Genomic DNA, 20962 nt, shown 5'->3' on the forward strand with positions numbered 1-20962 from the left:
GATTCCACCCTGTTGCAATATTGATGTATTTCTTGTTGGTTTTCGCTCCTTGGGACCCTGCAGCTTCCTCATCGCTGCGTTTCGTTTGTCTCAGGTTTTAGAATTTATTTTGGTGACTCCAGTCCTGATGTCTGAGACGGGCTGAAAATAGTAACTCAGTCTGATCTTATCTGCAGCTATTAGAGACTTCAATTATGTCCTCCTGGGACTGTCTGTTACTCCTAAGAAATTAGATCTTGCTTATTGTTTTCTTACCCCTCTCCCTGTCCTCATAAACCTTCCAGCTATGAGTTTTGCTTTGATGAAGCATTTCGGGAGCCAGATTGGAGTTTTATAAAGTGTAAGATAATCGGGCGTTTCCATAAGTCCAGCTATGCCTGGATCCCAAAGGCCTTGGGCAGCTTTGCTCTGAGAAGAGGTAAAGTTATTATCAAGTTACTGAGGGAGAAACTGAGGCACGGAGTACTTTTCAGTTTCATTTCAAGAACTATTTCCACTGGGTTCTGTTGGAATAATGGATACACAGCGCATTAGGAGCTCAGGGCAACCCCACCAAACATCTCACTAAGCAGGGGTCCCTGTGAAAAGGGGATTAGGAATGGTAAAGAAAACTAGAATAGCTCTAACTTTTGAAACTTCTCGTGCACAGCACCTCAGATTTGGGAAAATCCTCATATGGCTGGAGATTCCTTTAACATTCTTACAGTCAAACTCCGCAAGAATTGTTTTTAGGAAGGGACATAGGGCAGAATTCACGGAGAAGCCACAAGAGATCGGCTGCTGAAACACATGGAAATATTGCACATGCAAGCGTGCAGTAGTGTAAATGCCTAAAGAACCGCAACAGATACAGAAATTCACCTAAATCTGTGGACTCCTTCGTGGGTCCAGGCCTGGAGCTCAGCACGGCGCATTTCCAGCACATAGAACGCTCCTTTTATTGAGGTCACGGCATGGAAAGAAAGACAAATACATTAGACAAGATAAGATCAGAAAGATTAGACCCCAAACTCCAGTTCTTAGCACCTCAATTGCTGGTGTGTTTGCAATCAAGATCTACTATCTCTGGCTTGAATCCTTCCCTAAAGTAAATACATAAAGTAAATATTTGTAACTCTTGCGGCTGGGATCTGTTCTGGATAAATGTTTTGGAGTGTCTTGTGCTACGATGCTTCAAAGCCAACTGGAGCCATTTGGCAGCACCCCACATCAATTGATCACTGGCAACACCAACCACCTTTCCAAAGACAGCGTTATTAGTTTTCCAGCCCTCTCTGTTGCTCATGTACTCACTTTGTCGCTCACGTACTCGTTTTGTCACTCATGCACTCACTTTGTCACTCATGTATTCACTTTGCGCTACAGGCTCTTCGTGTGGAGCTTCTCTACTCATCCAACACTTCAGATTCCAATCCTGCACATCTGGAAATAAACAGATGCTGTAGCAGGACTCATGTTCCCTGGGTCTTGGCTGTCAAGCAAAGCAGAGGGTGATCTGGACCACCAGAAGATGGGGCTTGTGGCCTTAGGTGACTGGATGTCCTTTGGCTGTGCCAGGCAGGGGCGATGGCCTTGGCGTCTCCAAAATCCAGAATGCGGTGGGTGTGCAAGCTTGTGGCTTTTCGACTTCTCATCAAAACATGAATCAGTGTCGAGATTTTTCCATTTTTTTCCCCCCTATGTTTTCATTGAACCCGATAACAAAGAGCAGAGGATGTGGAAAGTATGGCTGAAATCTGGATTTTACACAATGTTTGTGACCTGGGTATAAAAGTGTGACAGCTCAACAACGGCGCTGGAATGAGACCAGAGCTGGATCAGTCCATACCCACCAAGGCGGAAATTAATATGCCCGTGTTACAGACTGATCCGAATGGGACCCCGGGTAGGGCTGGAACCACCTTGGGACAAGGAATAGAATCATAGGTTTATTTTGGTTGGGAGAGAACCTCAAGGTCAAGTCCAACCATTAACTCCTAGATTCAATCAGTGCATCGATCATTTTTAATAGGTTTCATTTCTACCTATTCAATCAACACAAAAGTTCAAGGAGGAGTCACACACAGACATTTTTTGGAACTGAATTCTTCCTTGATTATTTGGGGGGAAAGTTTCCCTTAAAAACCCCTCAATTTGACAACTCAAATCAATTGTGTCTTCAGCTGACGAAACCACAGAAAATCTTGATGCAGGGGGGACATGGTGACTGGGTTTGGATTTGTTTGGCTTGTTCTATAATGGCCACTGCATTCAAAAGCTGTTTTTCTCCCACCTGCCAGCCCTCCCTCAACAACAACAAAGCCCTTTGATGTAACATTTTTGGCCGGTTTAACCACAAACAGACCAGGAAGAGTCATCCAGAGATTTTGGCAAATCACAGCTGCATTTTTTCCATAACAGGCACAGTTAATGATCTTTCCATAATCCCCAGTTATTGCAGCTCCCAGATGGTGTCTGAGCTTCACTGCCCCAAATGAAGCTCATCATTTGTAGTTAATTTGCTTTCTGCATTTTTTTTTGGGGGGGGGGGGAATCTGTGGGCTTCTACAAAGTTTTGTCTTTAAAATCTAGGTGTGCATTATCAATTACTAATTACACGGAAAATTATGTTGGCTCCATCCTCGATAATTCCTTCAGAATTCCATCTCAATTGGAAAACGTTTCTCCTTTTCTTCCCGATCATCCATTTAAGCCTGTGTTAAGCAGCAGATGCTTATTAGAGAACACAGATAGATTTTGTCATAAACAACTGTCTTTGGACGCTGCTTAAATTCCTGCTGTGATGTTTTAACCCAAGGAACACGTCCCGTTATTTGCTCTCCAAGGCACGTAGTGACATCTGGTGACCAAACCGCATAGAGCAAAACTGGAAATCAGCGCTTTCCAAATAGATCACCTTGATTCGGTAGCGAATTTGAAAGTTAATTTGAAGTATTTATGAAAAAAAATAATGAAGAAAAGTCTTATTTTAAATCTCTGTAGCAAAGATGCATCCTTACTGTGAATGTCTCAGTGTGTAGATGCTGAGATGTGCCTGATTTCAGTGGAACGGCAGCAAAAAACATTGTGTTCTAATGTTATTTCAAGTTTAAAAAGGTCTTCATAGTGGTTTTAAGCCATCAATGCACTGGAGAAGCGTGTTTATTGCTTCTCTGTGCCTCCACCTCAGCAAATACATCGACAGAAATACTTAATACTGAGCAGATAAGTTAAATGCTCACTATGGGCTACATAAGATGCACCTTTTGGTCTCTGCTAAGGAACTGACCTATAGGCCTAATAATATATTGAATTTGCCAAAGCTTTCCCTGCATCAGAGGGGACCGTGACAATTTGATATTAAAAGGCAAAATGTACTTTGTTGCAAACACCTCCAAGAAAAGTCCGAGCAGGTAACTGTCAGTGAGAACCAGGTCAGTGCTGACCCAAAGTAACGTGGGCTTACTCAGAACCCTCTTGTGCTTTTGGGTTCAAATAGCGGGTTTATTTAGCTAAACCCAGAGTGTTTCTCTGGACCAGGGCCCAAAATGTGCTTCCAAGCTTTGGGCAGCAGCAGCAAGAACACACTCGTTTTATAGAGAAGAGGCCACCTCCCATCAGCAGAAAGTCCCGATTAAGCGGAATCTTCGAGGTACAGAGAGGCCTTTTTTTTGGAGTATTTTTCCTCTCCATCGGGCACTTCAGTTCTCGCGAGACCCGGCAGCCCTTGCGAGAGCAGCTGCCGTGAGTGGGCGTTACCGATCACACCCCCGCCCCTCGCCTTGAAAAAGCCTCCGGGAGCACAGCGACGGTCGCTGCCACCAGGTGCTGGAAGGGACAATCGGCTTGTGACACGGGTGAGTGGCACCCACGCTGTGCTGCAGCAGCAGGTGTGGTAACTCCCGCATTAGACTCTCACCTGTTGGCACTGTCTCATGGTGTTGCTGACCATGGACCAGAAAGAGAGCTTGGCTGAAGAAGACTATAGCAACTCAGGCAGTTCCAGAAGGACAGGGAACTGCTGGAGAGTCCAGCACGGGGCAACAAAGATGCTGAAGGGAGTGGAGCATCTCCCGTGTGAGGAAAGGCTGAGGGAGCTGGGGCTCTGGAGCTGGAGGAGACTGAGGGGGGACTCATTAATGGTTACAGATATCTAAAGGGTGAGTGTCAGGAGGATGGAGCCAGGTTCTTCTCAGTGACAACCAATGATAGGACAAGGGGTAATGGGTTCAAACTGGAACACAAGAGGTTCCACTTCAATATGAGAAGAAACTTCTTCCTGGTGAGGGTGCCAGAGCCTGGCCCAGGCTGCCCAGGGGGGTTGTGGAGTCTCCTTCTGTGCAGACATTCAAACCCGCCTGGACACCTTCCTGTGGAACCTCAGCTGGGTGTTCCTGCTCCACGGGGGGATTGCACTGGATGAGCTTTCCAGGGCCCTTCCAATCCCCAACACTCTGTGGTTCTGTGAAATAATCCCCAAAAGCACAGTAGTGTTACAGATCGGCTGGATGCTAGTCTGGAAAGGAGAAAGATTGGAAATCAGCAGAAACACTGTTAAAAAAGAAGCTCAACATATTGCTAAGAATGGATACAATAACACTTCTTGTTCTGATATCATTGTTTTTCAAGAGACAAAGATGACACCAGAGTTTTCAAGTACAAAACCATCATAAGCTAGTGAGATGATGTCAGGAAATACGGAACCTGGTCCTGAGAAGCTACAAAAACCAGTCTTCAATTCCTGCTTTTAAAACACCCAAATCTGTACATTGTTCAAAATGGGCTTTATATTTTGCTTTAGACAAGACGGACTTGAAAATGAAATTTGGCTGGAAACGTTAAGTTCTAGAACTTTAGTGACTCACTCCTGGAATACACTTTCGCAATTATTCAGAACATTAACAGGGCTTTCACACGCAAGTTCTTTCTAGTAAAACAGAAAATAATCCTGTGCTAGTTAATGTTTTTCTAGGCTTTTCCACACAACATATGGGATGTCTGCTCTCCTAAATGATTCCATTTGCTTTTACAATACGAAAAGAGTCTTAAAAACTTTTATTTTTGTGGAATTTCTCAGTTAATGAGGATTGAGATCTAAGCGCTGTTTTTCCAGCAAGGGGATGTCTGCCAAGAGAACTAAAATCATTCACCAAAGGACACGGATCTGTCAAATCTTCCATGTTAATTTGTTTTGCAGCAAGGGGAAAACATGGGGAACCTCCAAGAAAAAGGGTCTAATGAAGCAACATCCAGGTACGAGGAACTCTGAGCAATCAGCATCATTTCCCAACTCCATCTCCTGGTGGGCACTGGGCCCTGCGGCTCTGAATTCCAGGGTTTTCATGCTCTTCCCGACACTTGTATGAGAAATTCATCAAGGTAATTGCTTAATTATCAAGTATTTGTACACAACCGTTTTCCACGGGGTCAGTATCAAAGAGGCATCCAGCATTTTGCTGCTGTTGATTCTGCTAGCAAGGAAAAAACACTTTTTTGGGTGTGAGGATGGGAGTTGTGGGTTGTGGGTACGGAGAGTCCAAGTCGGCCTTGTAAACGATTTCCATGAAGAGTTATTGATAAAATGGAGACGAAGCACATTCTTACCAGCTTGAGAGACACGGAGCAGAGGTTTGATCTGCAGTACCTTAAATAACGGCTTGTACACCCAGAAATCCAAGCTCTGCTTGATACGTAATTCTCATGGATGTTACAGAACCTCCTCAAACAAATTCAAAATGACATTGAACTATCTTATTTTTCCTATACGTAATACATTTTCAATAATTATAAATAAATACATTACAAGCAGTTAATCACATATATACACACACTACTAGCGAACCCCAAATGGCAAAGAGATGGATTTTTAAAATGCTAAAATCAATTTGAATTTCCTGTAATCTTGTGAAATTCTTGTTCTGGAATAGTAGACCTTGCTGAAAAGAGCATCTGCTCATACATAAGCGTGCGTTAGAATGGACACATGCTAAAATAACTCATTTTTTTCAGTATCTTCCTTGGTTTTAGAAGATTTGTTCACGACTTCAACATGGAGAATTATCATCCTCTGCAGAAGACTCTTCCTAATCCTCAATAAATTAATCAAAACAAGAGAAGAATAACAAAACCCAACACTTTGGTATGTACTGCTAACTGGCTAATTTAAGAAGCAAAAATACCAAGACATTGGCACCTCTTCTTTATTTTTGTCTTTGCAATGAGTCTGTTCCTACAGGTGGGAGGGACGGAATGAAATGGTATGAAAGTGCAGTGTGCAACACACAGTAAAATTGATAATTAAGAATGCCCTTCAGGCATAAAAACAAAAACTCTGCTTGTACTGCAAGATCCGTAGCTGACAAAGGTTTCTGGAAGTCAGTAGCTCTGTATTAACACTGGGAAAAAAGTATTTCTGTGTGTTAGAGCAGCTGCCATTTAAAAGCATTTGAATTATAGGCTTACCTAAAGGTTTAAAGATAAATAACGCGGTGAGATTGTCTAAATCACTCATTCTATGGCCAAGAATGTCCTGCTTGTGTTTACTGTTCAATATTCATCTGCTGCTGACAAGCTCTGTCAGAACTGGAGTTATGTGTAGTGTAGACAGGATTAAGGGACATTCACTGACGTATCACTTGAGCAATTAACTTACATCTCCTGTAAAATGAGTTTTAGTTCTGCTCTGAGCTGCGGTTGCAGAGGAGGAACCAGCACAGTTCAGCTTTGGGGATCTCAGCGACTGCTGGGGGATTAAATCTCCTTAAATCACAACATAGCTCCTCAGCAGAGAGACAAAGTTCCCTTCAAACAGGAATCTGGGGGGGGGCACTTCTGCAAAGCAGCTGCAGGATCACTTTGTAGCATAACAATCTGCCCCCAAAATAACATTTTCTATATCTCCCAAATACTGTAGCTTATTCACCTTTCTAAATCCAGACTGACTCCATAGCTGCCAGATATTTTATGTACATTATGACCTGAAAACAAGAAAAATCCTAGAGACGAGTTAAACAGAAGGTAATAGTTTCGTTCTCGTGAATTGGAGCACTCGCCAGAGAACAGACTGACTCTCCCTCCCTTAATACGAATATCCAGATAAAATTCTTCCCTTCACTCAACCACCGGTGTCAATAACCAGGCACTTGCTCCCACCCGCAACAGCGGCTCATTTGCAGCCCCGCCAGAACCTTTAGACCGTGCCAAACTGACACTTTTTCCTTGCCAAGAAATAAACAGCAAATGCCTGTCTCACAATCTTCCCCACCATAAGGGCCTGCTACGAGATCTAGCAGAATAAATCTTAGAATCTGTTAAAGATCTTCCAGCAACTTCTCATTCAAGTTACCTCCCCCAAATTTTCTCTGCTATCCATATTTTGCAACGTGTTATCCTGCCATATGAGCCTTTCCTTGCTTTTTGTCACTTTTTTTTTTTTAAGCATCTCTACACCATCCTGCGTCAGCAGCTCTTAGGAGTTTCAGGGTTTCATTGATCACGACGTAACGAATCGTGCAAAATCTTTTTGAATAACTTTGAAGCCCTTGTTACTGGGATTCTCCCCAAGTAACAGTAACCGAGCTCACAGCGTCCACCAACATTCCGCCTTTTCCCAGCCTCTCAGGGGATTCCATCCTTCCTCTGGCAGCACTGTGAAGGAGGCACTCCCCAGTCGTACATGTAGGAAAGCCTGAGCTTAACCTCCTCCTTACAGAGCTTTCCTTCTTTAGCCAGCGTCTGGTGCTTTTCCAGCATGTCCTCGATGCTTTGCTTATGAGTTACTATGTACTTATTGTTGCACCCTCGGGACTTGTACTCGGTGTCGAAACGAGGGTCGTGCACCCTCTTCACGTCGATGGGTGCCAGCCAGACCCCCAGGGACACATCCTCGCTCTGCCACATGTTCAAGTAGTCCCTGCTGAGGCGCAAATAGCGCACCAGATCCGCAGAAATCACGTACCCGCCGCCCAGGGCGTACGGCAGGTAGTAGTCACAGAGCACCCATGCGCTCTCCTTCCACTTGCCGCCGGATTTCACTCGGCCACGGCCGGAGAAGAAGCCCCAGTAGAGGCGCCGCGGCTCCTTGGCCCTCAGCTCCTCCACCAGCACATCCAAGCGCACGAAGGTGTCGTCGTCGGCTTTGAGGGCGAACTGGAAGTCCAGGTGTTGATCCAGCCAGACGTAGGCGGCCAGGACTTTGGCGGTCAGGTTCTCGTAGGAGTCGCGCAGCTCGGGCAGCAGCAGGAGGTCCCTGTGCCGGCTCTGCTCCAGCTCCAGGCTCCGCAGCTCCTCCGCGCCCAGCCCGGCTGTGCCCACCACGAAGCGGCTCCAGATGCCGTCGTGAGGAGGACGGCCGGCGGCCGACAGCCACGTGCTGCGGATGATGCTGCGCCGCTCGCTGTACTTGGGCCCGCTGGTGACCAGCACGGCCAGGAAGGCGGTTTCCTCAGGGGAAGGCGGCGGGGCGGCCGGGGGGTGCGGCCCGCGGGGTGGCGGGATGGCGGGCTGCTGATGCGGGAGCCCGCGGGGTGCGGGCAGTGGCCGCAGCCCCTCCGAGGTGCACTTGGCCAGGTAGAGCAGGACGGCGGCGAACAGCGAGAGGCCGCCCAGGCCCAGGGCCGTCTTGTGGCGGCACAACAGGCGCAGCAGCTTCATGGCCGCGGGGCCTCGGCGGGGCGAGGAGGCCTCGGCCCGCCCACCGCAGCTTTAGGCGGGAACGGCGTACGGCCGCCGAGAGGGGTCAAGATTCCTGCGGGAAGCCCTCACCGCGCTTCGCTGTCCCTCAGAGGTGGTTTCATGTCTCCTCCCAGACTTTTTCCTCCCTTCTCCTCGGGGAAGCGGCGGCTCGGGGCGGGAGGAGGAGCGGCCCCCTGCCTACCTGCTGGGCCTCCGCCGGGAACCCGGTTGATCCCGCCGCTCCGCTCGCCGCCTGCCGTGTGGGGGAAGCGGGGAGAGGCGGGGCCGCGCCCTGCACCACGTGACCACACACGGCGGCGCCTCGCGGCGGCCATCTTAGAGCAGGGCAGGGAGGGCGAAACGCCGCCATTTTCGTTCCGGGCGCGGCGTGTCGCGCCGGTCGCGGTTTTGGGTCATGGCAAAGGGAAATCGCGACAGGTGCCGTTTCAGCCTCGGGAGGGCCCGCGGCTGGCTGTGCCTCCAAGCTTCATGGTAGCGTTGGTGCCGCCTCTTCGTGGCACAGTAGAGCGCATCGTCTTGTGAATATAGCCGTGTGGTGTGATTTAATAGGGAAAATAGTCGCTGGTGTGATTTTATAGGGATTTCTAGTGGTATCTTGCGGACAAAAAGCAGGATTTAGGGGCTCCCAAGCGCGTTCACATTTCTAGCACCCGGAGTTTCCCTTTTTTAACGGGTTACGCCAACCGCCAGGTCCTGGCAGCTGCGACGGATCTGCCAGGACCCGCTGGGAGGGAAAATGGCTGCCGCAAGCGTCCCTGCCCTACTCCAAGATGGCCGCTCCTCGCCCCTCACGCACGCACGGCGTTGTGACGCACTTCCTGCGCCGCGTTCGCCCGGTTCCTGTCCTCCCTCCGCCGGTTCCTGCGCGGCGGGAGCGGGTCCGGGGTCCGGTCTGTGAGGGGCAGCGAGGCCCGGACGGGCCTCCCGGCGGCCGGTCACGGTTCTCAGGGGCTTCGTCCTCCCCTCCTGCAGGGAAGGGGCACAGCGAGCGCCCCGGGGCTGTCGGTGAGTGAGTGCGGCCTGTCCTGGAGCGCTCGGTCGGGCTCTCAGTGGGTGTTTGGGCGTTTGGGTTTCAGTTCTCATCTCATCTCCTGCCGTAACGCCTGAAGAGCGTTTCCAGAGCAGAACTAGGCCATTTAAAGCATCTTGTCTTTCAAAGCGTTCAAAAGAGACTAGAGCTTTGCAGGCTGGAAACTTACCCTTTTGTATTTATTATTTATCAGGCTTTTTTACTCTTTCACCACAAATACTCCTGTGTCTGTGTAGGTTCTGACTTTTAGGAGATGTTTTCTTAGTGGCATAAAGTACTAGAGTTTAACTTGCGTGTACTTTCTCCTTTTTAGGTCATTTAATCCATTTGCAGCAACTTAATCAGCCGACACTTTGAATATAAAGGGAAAAAATGATGTCAAGACAGGCCTTCCTCTGCGGTTTGGGGTCTCTGTACTTGTCCCTTCTGTTTGTATTCCTCCTAATGGATGTTTACGCGAGGCCCGCAAATAATTCGGCCCTTAAAGAAAAGGCAGCTGACAGTAAAGACGAGAACGAGATCTTGCCCCCGGATCACTTGAACGGGGTCAAGATGGAGATGGACGGACACCTTAACAAAGAATTCCATCAGGAGGTTTTTCTGGGCAAAGAGATGGAAGAGTTTGAGGAAGATTCAGAACCCAGAAAAAACAGGAAGAAGCTCATGGTCATCTTTTCAAAGTAAGTTAAGAGTGCAGCCTCTTTCTCCGATTTCAGAGTAAAATTTGCGGGTTTTTTTTTTCTGTAATAATTAAAAATTTTAACGATGAGGAGGTAGATAAGGTTTGTGTCAGCTCATAAACTCTCAGATGGTTGGAGGTCAGTAAATAGGATGGAAATCCAAATCCAGCCATACTTTTTGGACACAAGGTGGCAGAATTTGCTTTGGTTTCGTTTTTGTAACTGAGGATTAATTTTGTTAGAACAGCTTAAATTACGTTGCTGCTCTTAATGCTGGTGATGGTGTGGGGATGCACATATGCTTGGGGTAAAATGAGAAGGCGTAACAAAGCTTTTGTTCTGCAAGCTTTTCATTAACAGCGAAAAAGATCAATAAGGACATGGGATTTTTTTTCTGGTGTTCTGAGTAGAGGCGGCTAAAGCAATAGGCAAACCAGAGTGTGTTTTGCATTTAGAGTAGACTCATTTATTATTGTATCTGCTATTCAGACCACTTCATTGCTGCAATACATACATTAAGATTATGTTTAGAAGGTTTCATTTTCTTTATTGCTGTATGTTTAGTGGGAACGTTCGACTCGTGGTTAGTAAGTTGTCTTTCACAAATTGCAAACTCCGTTTCTGCCTGTTTGTCTTAGGAAGCTTAAAGCAATTGGATTCAAGATCAACTTGACTCAGATACTTACTTAAAATTACACTCTGTTGGCTGATCATATTAGGAAAGCATTCTGAGGAATTTGGTCATTTTCTAGGCCTGCTCTTAAAGACTGGGTGAAAAGGTAAATACCATGAACCTCTGAACGCCAGAGTAAGTCACAGGCTTCCAGATGCTTTGGAAATATTTTATTTCAAGACATAAAGACAACACACGATGTGTTTTTCATCAATGACAGTTGAGGTTTTACAGCTTGCCCGCGTGATATAGAAACATCAATTAAAACCATCCGGTATTACTGAAAATAAAGTTGAAACATAGAAGAAAAGCTCCCCAAACTGTGTTTTTCTAGGCAAGAAGGTGAATGTGACTGAAGTCACTCTTCGCTGGCCTACAGAAGTTGTTTTAACAAGTATTTCCACTTTCCCCTGTGAAATTTAGCACGGTGCAGAAAATCCTGGTCGCGGTTTGTTAAGTCTTCATTTCCTGCCCAGGGCAAGTGCTCAGGTATCTTCAGATCAAGAAAATCTGAGAGAGGAGCTTACTTGGCATCCTTTCTTCTTATAATTGCAAAAAAAAAAACCCAAACACTTGCTGCAGTCTCCATTTAAATAGTTCAAATTTTCCTAGAATCTAAAGCAAATTTGTCTGCTGTCTGGTGTAGTTCAGCTTATGTAGGTGTGTGTTGCTGGGAAAGGAGGAGGAAGGATGTTGAAAACCATTGAGTGTATTTATGGTAATACTGGTTTTGCCAAATCAATGACGTTTATGCTGGAATTCAGTCTGGTGAGCCTTACCCCTAAGGGCCAGTTGTCTTGTAACTGAAATTACGCGTACTGAGCAGAGCCGATAAATTCAAGCACAGAACAAATGTGTACTTTCCTGAGCTAGAAGGCCAATAAATAGGATGTTTTTACCTTTCTCCCCAGTTACGATGTGATTTAGCTGGAAAGTACTGCTTGGAAATAGTAACTTGGCTCACTTTGATCTAAGGAAACCAGAATGTTAAATGTTGAAGGGGAAAATGCTTCGTTTTCCCTTCTTGGTTTTGGCAGCACCTGTTCCATCTCAAACCCCACGTATTTTCACCTGGTGCCACGTGACCGTTTTGCTGGTGGTGCCATCGATACTGAAAAATTGCTGATACCGTGCGTGTGTATGTGGAAAGATGTGATACAACATTTAAAACCACTAATGCTGCCTTTCTTAATACAGCGAAATGTGGCAGAAGATCAGGTGCTGAGGTTGTTATTTGGCTTAAGCTTTTAACATTTAGCTGACATTTAAGGGCAAATCACATCTTTAATAATTTGAGTTTCAATGCTAACACTTCAGTGCTGTTAAGGCAGTGATGCTAACAGATAAAAAAGCCAGACTTGAGCTGGGGGTTTTTGTTGTTATTTTCTTTGTTGTGTTTTCTTTTAACTGAACAAGAGTAGGTTTGCTGTGCTTTAAATAGAATCTTCCCTCCTAAAACGTTAGTGATGTGTTTTCAGTTTTAAATAGTGTTTTATCTTTTTTGAATAAATACTTAATGATATGCTCAAAAAAACCCTGAAAGTGTCATGGTTTTGGTTTTGTGTTTGTTCTTCAAGTGTAATTTTTGTACTAACTTTTTAAATGAAATAAGCATTAATGGAATGGATGCTTTGGAGGTGTATCTTAATACACAAAAGCAGTATTTGTGGTACATCAGGGAGAACAGTGGGTTGTCAGATTGGAGATTTGCTGCTAATTTTAATCAGGTAGAGAAAGTTTAATTCTGAAGCTCAGTAGCACTGAGTACAAACATCCTTTGACAAAGCAGAGTGAGCCTGGTAACTCAAACCTACTGGGGAATAAATACATGTGCAGAACTTTTAAATGTGTTAAGAATTAAAAACTATCGGCTGTAAGGTGTCACCAGAGATCAAGGTTGGGTTTTTTCTGCTTATGAGTACAACAGTCAAAGTATTAAATAGTTGGAGCGTCTTTGCACCAAGGGTATTGAGATTGCTTTCAGTGGTCGTGACAGTTGTGATACGATCGAGACAGGCACAGGGAGGCGGCTCGAAGAGCTGGGAAGATCAAGGTAAAAAGGATTTGAAGAGAGAAACTGAGAGCGAGTTCATGGTTCGAGAGGATGTTGGAGAAGACGTTTTTCTAAGTAGTGAAAGTCTGCAGCAGCCGGCAGTCCCAACCCCGGGGAAATGAGCTGGTGGGCCATGAGTGATGTACTCATGGTTTCCTCTGCTGTAAAAAGTTACTCCAAAACATAATATTGCAATGAGTTCCAGCAAAGTGAAGCACAGCTGAATGTTTTTCACTGAGTAGTAACCTAGATATTGTAGTTACTTACATTTAATTATGGAATAAATGGCTAACTTGTTTACTCTTTAGTTCAATGAATGTACTACTTCTCACAGAGGGTTAGAAATTCACTCTTTTCTGTAGCAATCCATGTGTGTTATTTTTGAATAATCAATTGAGAAGCAAAAAAATATACCACATGTCCCCCTGACCCCAGTCCTTGAATCTAATCCTTTTTTTTTGCTGTTCCTCCATAGGGTGGATGTAAATAATGATAAAAAGATAGGTGCTAAAGAGATGCAGCGCTGGATCATGGAAAAGACAGATGAACACTTCCAGGAAGCTGTGGAAGAGAATAAAATGCACTTCCGAGCTGTGGACCCCGATGGGGATGGTAAGATGAACCATTCCTCCGTCTCCAGATGGCATCTAAACTGGGTATTTGCCAAACCTACTGGCTGCTCTTTGGATGTGCCGCGATGAGATCCACGTTCCTTTGGGCTCTGTGTAATCATTTAATCCATACAGAAGACAAAAGAGCAAGGAAGTGATGTGCTCCGGTCAGCTTTGTAGTTCTGTATCCATTATTTCCTTGCGGTCAGAGGAAATTGTAACAAGTGGCTCTGCCAGGTTTGGGATGGGGACAGTGACATTGATAGGTTATTTTCACAAGGCTTATCTGGTCTGAAGTGACATATAAAAGTGAATTGGGTGATAGTTCTCATATTGACATTCATAAAGCTTAGTGTGATGGTTATAGTGCTTAACCAAAAGATTTTAGCACGTACCGTTTTAATTAACGCGACCCAAGGTTTGTCATTAAGCATACTCTGATGGCTGGGATGTCGCTCTTTCTTACAGGCCACGTGTCCTGGGATGAATATAAAATTAAATTTCTGGCGAGTAAGGGATTTAACGAAAAAGAGGTTGCAGAGAAGATCAAAAACAATGAAGAGCTGAAAATAGATGAAGAAAGTAAGTGCAGACTGTTGGTGTCTGTTGGCTTTTCTTTTCCTTTCCTAAAACCTGCAAGTCAAAACTGTTATTAATATAAGAGAAAAAAAAAACGAGGAGGGGTGTGTGTGTGCTATCACTGTTGTTTAAATAGGTGCGCGCTTGGACACTGCAAAGCGTGTTAGAAGTTAATAGCAGAAGGTTGCCTAACAATTGTTTCACGTTTCATATAAGTTCTCTACAGAGAGATTAATTCCTTAGGTCAGTGAGATTGATCATTTCTTCTGCGTTACTTTTGAAACCTTCATTTGAGTCTGGCTTGGTGTAAACACGGCAGCTCCAGACAGAATAATCTCCCCTCTTCCCCCCTCTAGAAGTGTTTAAATTTACTGTTAAGTAAAACGTGAAGCCTTTGCCTTTCCTTGCAGGAATTAGTCATTTTAAAGTAGGTTATGTTACATTTTCCGTTTATCAAAAAGCAACTAAAATGCAAATGTGGCTTTGAATTTTCTGGCAGGGAAAACACCTGTGCAGGGTGTTGGATGGTGGTGTGGTTAACTGCAGTTTACGGGAATGCTCATCAGATAAAAGATTTGCTGAATAAGGAAAGTGTGTACAGAATAGTAGTTCTACCTAGGTACCAAGCCTTGTTTGGGAAAATCAAATTAGTAATCTACCGTTTCCTGAGGACGAGAGGCACAACTTATGTTCATACTCCAGTGCAGTGTCAAAATGCTCTCTTTCAGTCTGTATAATAAAACACAACTGAATGTGTGGATCTTTGGGCATGTTCAGAGTCTTGCACAGAAGCACATTGCAGTTTGGCCAAAACTAGGGACCCAACTATTTAACTTACACAGACAACAACGATTTCAACTGGTGAGAGTTGAGTTTCATGTAAAACTGAGTAAGAAAGGAAGGCAAAGGGAGATTGACCTGTGGCTTCTAATATTTGGGGTTGGCTACACTGCAAAAATATAAGCAAATTATTTCTTCTGCGTTTATTTGTGTCCTTGGTGTAACTAAACATTGGCATTTGCAAACTTGCCCTGAGATTCATATGAAGACTCTGCAGGATTTCTTTACTGCAACTGGCAGTTCAGAAATGTAGATGTGACCCTTGGGTTTGGTTTCTTCCCCTTGTAACTCAGAAACCAGAAGCTTACAGGAGCTGTGTAAGACAGTTTATTGAACATAAAGATAATATATTTATTTATTTCCTCATCTCAGATCAGTTGTTTGGTTAAAGGATATTTCCTAATGTTGCAGCACAAACTAGGTTAAACTAATTGCGGTTTGGTTCCCCTCCGCACCTGCTTTCCCTGGGAGCTGGACTGTAAAATGACAGGTTCATAGGTCACCTTGTTTAAACAGCTGAGTAGCAGGGCAAGGTATCTTTTAAGACCTTTAAATAGGTTGAACATGAGAGCTTAAATGTTTTTCTTAAATTTCTAGCACAGGAAGTTTTAGATAACCTGAAGGATCGGTGGTACCAAGCTGACAACCCACCTCCTGATTCCCTGTTGAATGAAGAAGAATTCTTGTCCTTTCTTCATCCAGAGCATAGCAGGGGGATGCTGAAGTTCATGGTGAAAGAAATCATCCGCGATTTGGGTATGCCATTTGAAAACGTGTTTCTTGGCCGTGGTTTACTGCCGAACCATTTTGTTGGGTTGACATCGTCAGGTCATTGCTAAGACTAAATTTAGTGTCTGATTGTTAAATGAGCAGCAGAAAATTGTATGTGAGAAAGATATTCTGAATCCAACACCTGACACCGCTTCACACTGAAGCGCCTTGCAGGGTTGCTGTAACAATGGTAGAAAAAGTTTGATTATTAGAAGGGGGTGGTCAGTAGGTCAGAGAGGTTCTCCTGTCCCTCTATTCTGCCCTGGGGAGACCACATCTGGAATATTGTGTCCAGTTGTGGCCCCTCAGTTCCAGAAGGACAGGGAACTGCTGCAGAGAGTCCAGCGCAGCCACCAGGATGCTGAAGGGAGTGGAGCATCTCCCGTGTGAGGAAAGGCTGAGGGAGCTGGGGCTCTGGAGCTGGAGAAGAGGAGACTGAGGGGTGACCTCATTAATGGTTACAGATATCTAAAGGGTGAGTGTCAGGAGGATGGGGCCAGGCTCTTCTGGGTGACAACCAGTGACAGGACAAGGGGCAATGGGTTCAAACTGGAACACAAGAGGTTCCACTTAAATTTGAGAGGAAACTTCTTCATGGTGAGGGTGTCAGAGCCTGGCCCAGGCTGCCCAGGGAGGTTGTGGAGTCTCCTTCTCTGCAGACATTCAAACCCGCCTGGACCCCTTCCTGTGGAACCTCAGCTGGGTGTTCCTGCTCCATGGGGGGATTGCACTGGATGAGCTTTCCAGGGCCCTTCCAACCCCTGACATTCTGGGATTCTGTGATTAATAGTAAAATATTATAAAATATGTGAATGTTCCGTGAGGAGGGCATTAATTGCTTTGTACTTCCCCGGTACAGCAACTGTGTAAGAATTGTGACATACAGTCATCAAAGTGGAAAGAAATGGTTGAGGTTTCTAAGAAAATAATGTATTTTTTTGAAATTCATAGGTATTGGTACACATGGGGTTTTTTCTGTTGAGTCAGTACTGATGCATATTTAAAACTGCTGGAACACCTGAATTAAAAAAAAGAGCATTATGACTCTGCTAGTTGTTAGTGAATAAATATGAAGAGTTTCCAGCACACGGTCTTTTATGGGGGTTAATTTACCTGAATGCCAATACAAGGGAGGGCTGGGTGCAGCTGTAAGAAAACAATTTAAAAGAAAACAAAAAAAAGCCCAGCTTACCATATGGTGTGTGTTTCAGGACCAGTACCGTTCTGTTGTTTTTTCACACACATTGTGTATACATTGTGTTAACACACATCGTGTATACCATAGTACGTCACGTTTTCTGCTAACCAGATGTACCCCTGACACCTCTGACATGAAAGAATTTCTCATTTTTAATGGGCATTAAGCAAATCCTTTTCAGTTACTGTGTGCTCCTGTTGTAGATCAAGATGGAGATAAGAAACTCACCCTGTCAGAGTTCATTTCGTTACCCGTTGGAACTGTAGAGAACCAACAAGCTCAAGATATTGATGACGACTGGGTGAAAGACAGAAGGAAGGAATTTGAGGAGGTCATTGATGCCAACCATGATGGCATTGTCACAATGGAAGAGCTGGAGGTGAGTCGTCAAAGAATTGTAGTGTTTTATAACCCACTTTACAAAACTTTGGGTTGTATTATTATTCTGTAGCATTTGCAGATGGTTGTTACGCTTTTTATTAAAAAGGAGGGGGAGTTTTCGTAGCGTAACTGTTTTTCGCAGGGATGCTTTTAGGGTTTTTTGTCGCTTAGACACTTGTAGGGATTTGGAGTGCATGAAAGCAAGTCACAGGCTTCGTTAGGTGCGCGGTTAATGAGACAATGAGTCATACTTTCAGTTACACCAGGAGTAACTGCCAACCTGTACATTCATTCAAGAAAAAAATACAACCCAAAGTAAAGCAAACCAAAAAATCCCAACGGCCAACAAACATGGGGCCCCGGTGGCCTAGAAAAATAGCTGAGATTGCTTGTCTTTCAGAGGTTTGGTTTGGGTTGTTTTTAATAAATATTATTTTCAAGTGTTGGTCTCATAATTGCTGAAGCTTACATATAGCTAAGGTTTCTAATTCTGATGAAAATCATCTTCTTTCTTGTTTTAGGAATATATGGATCCCATGAATGAATACAATGCCCTAAATGAAGCGAAGCAAATGATAGCGGTAGCAGATGAAAATCAAAACCATCACTTGGAGCTGGAGGAGATCCTGAAATACAGCGAATACTTCACAGGCAGCAAACTCATGGACTACGCACGGAACGTCCACGAGGAGTTCTGACCCCGCTCTCCTGCCCGGGGCTCCGAAGCACTTTCTTGCTTTTTGAAAAGACAAAAACCAACTCCCAAACAGACAGGAAGTTCCTTTGCTGCTATCTGTGTCATATGCCTACGGTGTGTTGTCCTACACGTAAAAATCCTTCCGTCCATACGCAGGATCTACAGCTCTGTTGCCTTCGGTATGAGGGGAAAAAGAATGGCCCGTAAATAATGGCGTGGGTTCTGGACTACATGGTTTGTACAGTTAATTCAACTGAAGTTTCAGCTGCTTTTGGCTCATGTTTGATGGAGGCTTCTTAACTATTTAACTCTTCTTGCTGCCCTCATAGCTGCTGGCCCGTGGAAATCACAATGAAAACTGAAAGATGTTGGGTTTTGTAATAAAGGGGATTGTGTTCTGACCTCATGAGAATATCTGTACGTAGACTGATTGGCTGATCTTCCCATATTATTTCTCAATGCATCTCAAACTACTATAATTGTGTGTTGTTGGGAATTTAATACAAGTTCTCCCTCCATGGCTGAACTATTTTTGGGAGCTGTGGGGAAGAACTTATTGTAAAAGTGACAAAGAAAACTGGTTGTGGTGTGACAGGTTCTGTTTGCTGCAGTGGGCATCTGAGAGATCCGAGATTGCTTGTCTTAAAAAGTCCGATTTCATTCTAAAATGAAGCAACAGGGAAGATTTCTTTGAGGACTTAAATATGTTGCACAGAGCAATGGGATTCACCTAGGTGTGTGATTACTACACAACTCAAATTCATTGTTAAAACTAGTATAATTACTTGCCTCTCTGCAAATTAATGATGCTGATGAACTCATGAATGATGAAGGCTTTGCTTTTGAGCTGCTTTTGCCAGAGCAATGTACAGTCAGCACTTGGAAAGCTCGTTAATACGTCTGGTTTGGGGTAATCTCTGAAAGCATCTTGCAACACCAGGGTCGTATCCACTACTGGCTAAACCAGAAAACTCATTTTACTCCGGTTCCATCCTTGCTGTAAAAAACCCTCTTTCTGAAGGGTGGCCTGAAAGAGCAAGTGAGATGTTATATTTGATTAAATTTATTCTCTTAATATAATGTAAATATAAGTATTGTTGTCTGTTTCTGTTCCAGTATTCCCTCCCTCTCTCCCTCTTTCTTTGTTGTTAAATGCCTTGTCTCAGAGTCTTTTTATGCCCTTAAATCTTTTTTCATTAAATACTTGTCTCCACGCTTTGGAAATATTGCTGGGTTTAGGTCTGCCAGTGAGTGGGGAAAAATATCAACTCTTCAGAATTAAGTGATTTTTGAAAGAACTGCAAGAGTGGAATCAGTTCAGTTGATAATCTGATGTTCAAACGAGTTAGAATTTGAGTGGGCAAGTTCTGTCTTGTCACACCTGATGATTAGAAGGCAAGTGCAGCTGAAATACGATGGTGACATTTGGAAATGTATCTGTCAATAGAGGCAAAGATTGTGCACACACAGCCTTAGTTTAATTTTCTGATAACATGAGCATGGAATCCCTTGAGAAATACACAGTATTTAGCCAGCAACTGCAAAAATGTTCAAGTACGTACTGTTGTTGTGGGATTTGCCACACACCTGATAAATCTGAAGCTTGAGGAACAACTGTGAGAACTGAATTTTTCCCGTATGCATGGAGCTGTGCGCCTTGATGTGTTTTCTCTTTCCTTGCCAGAGATCAGGATCACATTTGAACTAAGAGCTGTCAGGACTGCAGGGTGAGATCTGGAGGTACATGACATTATTCCTGTCTCGGAATTTTAGAAGTTCAAACTATTCTAGTTTGTCCGTAGTCTTATTTATTTTAAAACACAACTCTTAAAGCATTTTCTATGCACTCAGTCTCAGACTCTTGCAGGTCCTTTCCCATAGGGGAACCCTCACTTGCCTGTGATCCCGAAGGAGCAGAGTCACTATTTCTGCAGGTTAATTGGGATTCTGAATGTCCTCCTCTCCCAACCAACCCTCCTTTGCATTTAGATGTAAGTCGACTGTAGATCTGCTGTGTCTGGGAGGTCCGGCTGTGTTTTTGAACAGAAATAAACCATCTTTGATTACTGTAGGATGTCTTGTTTACTTGGGCCTTTGCGTTAGAGTCACTCAAGTCTCTTAGAGCTGGAAGATGTAAAATTGAGATCCCAGATGAACTGTTGCTGGCTGGCACAGCCGGGTGGAGGTTCCTCCGGGGCGTTGGATTCCAGAGCCTACGTGCTTCTGCGGAACAAAACAGTCAGCGTCTGGTATGTGAACATTGCAGCTTTTGCTTTCAGAGAGCGAACCTCTGCTGGAAGCCTCTATTTCTGTGCCAGCAAGCGGCAGAGGTGACACAAAGCGTGTTTGGGGGTCACTTGTCTTCAGTGGCCACGCAGTGGTCTGATATTGAGCTGAAACGGAAACTGCAAATGCTTCTTGAGCTTTTGCCGGCTCTTCAGGGCAACGCCAGGTTGACCGATCTGTCTGCGCTTCACCTTTTAAGGAGCAAACCGACGTGGGCTGCCTTTCATTTTACCCGTGACTCTCATCGTAAAGGCTTTTGGGTGTTACCTCTGTGTTGCTTTCATCCTCCTCTTTACAGTAACAAGGCTCAGCTCATTCTCCTGGCATTCAGGGCCCGTGCTTTAACGCTGTGTAGGGAGCGATGGACCCGACTGCAACCGCTCTGCTTTAAGGATAGAAATCTCGGGATTCTTTGCAGCCTGCTGTCTTCCTGCCTACGAAGATTTGAGTTGCGATCTGCAGAAAATCAGTTTGTGAGGTGCGGGAAAAA

General features: G+C 44.6%; 2 protein-coding genes across 2 annotated transcripts; one reads left to right on the forward strand and one right to left on the reverse strand.

Moving 5' to 3' along the window:
- Positions 1-4558: 4558 nt before the first annotated feature.
- On the reverse strand, positions 4559-8928 carry B3GALT6 (beta-1,3-galactosyltransferase 6). Its single transcript, XM_065855265.2, has one exon. It carries the CDS (start codon positions 8629-8631, stop codon positions 7597-7599), a length of 1035 nt encoding a protein of 344 aa, XP_065711337.1. The 5' UTR covers positions 8632-8928; the 3' UTR covers positions 4559-7596.
- Positions 8929-9485: 557 nt separating this feature from the next.
- On the forward strand, positions 9486-20257 carry SDF4 (stromal cell derived factor 4). Its single transcript, XM_065855219.2, has 7 exons — positions 9486-9678; positions 10017-10383; positions 13585-13721; positions 14189-14302; positions 15737-15895; positions 17312-17487; positions 18011-20257. Exons 2-7 carry the CDS (start codon positions 10076-10078, stop codon positions 18185-18187), a joined length of 1071 nt encoding a protein of 356 aa, XP_065711291.1. The 5' UTR covers positions 9486-9678; positions 10017-10075; the 3' UTR covers positions 18188-20257.
- The last annotated feature ends 705 nt before the right edge of the window (positions 20258-20962 follow it).

Source organism: Patagioenas fasciata, chromosome 23 (assembly GCF_037038585.1).
Source record: "Patagioenas fasciata isolate bPatFas1 chromosome 23, bPatFas1.hap1, whole genome shotgun sequence".
In the NCBI taxonomy this organism is placed as follows: domain Eukaryota; kingdom Metazoa; phylum Chordata; class Aves; order Columbiformes; family Columbidae; genus Patagioenas; species Patagioenas fasciata.

Bases quoted from the DNA above. Each gene is read 5' to 3' on its own strand.
- B3GALT6 (XM_065855265.2), bottom strand. From the start codon at position 8,631: ATGAAGCTGCTGCGCCTGTTGTGCCGCCACAAGACGGCCCTGGGCCTG.
- SDF4 (XM_065855219.2), top strand. From the start codon at position 10,076: ATGATGTCAAGACAGGCCTTCCTCTGCGGTTTGGGGTCTCTGTACTTG. The intron at 10,384-13,584 runs GTAAGTTAAGAG...GTTCCTCCATAG, and splicing joins CTCATGGTCATCTTTTCAAA to GGTGGATGTAAATAATGATA. The intron at 13,722-14,188 runs GTAAGATGAACC...TCTTTCTTACAG, and splicing joins TGTGGACCCCGATGGGGATG to GCCACGTGTCCTGGGATGAA.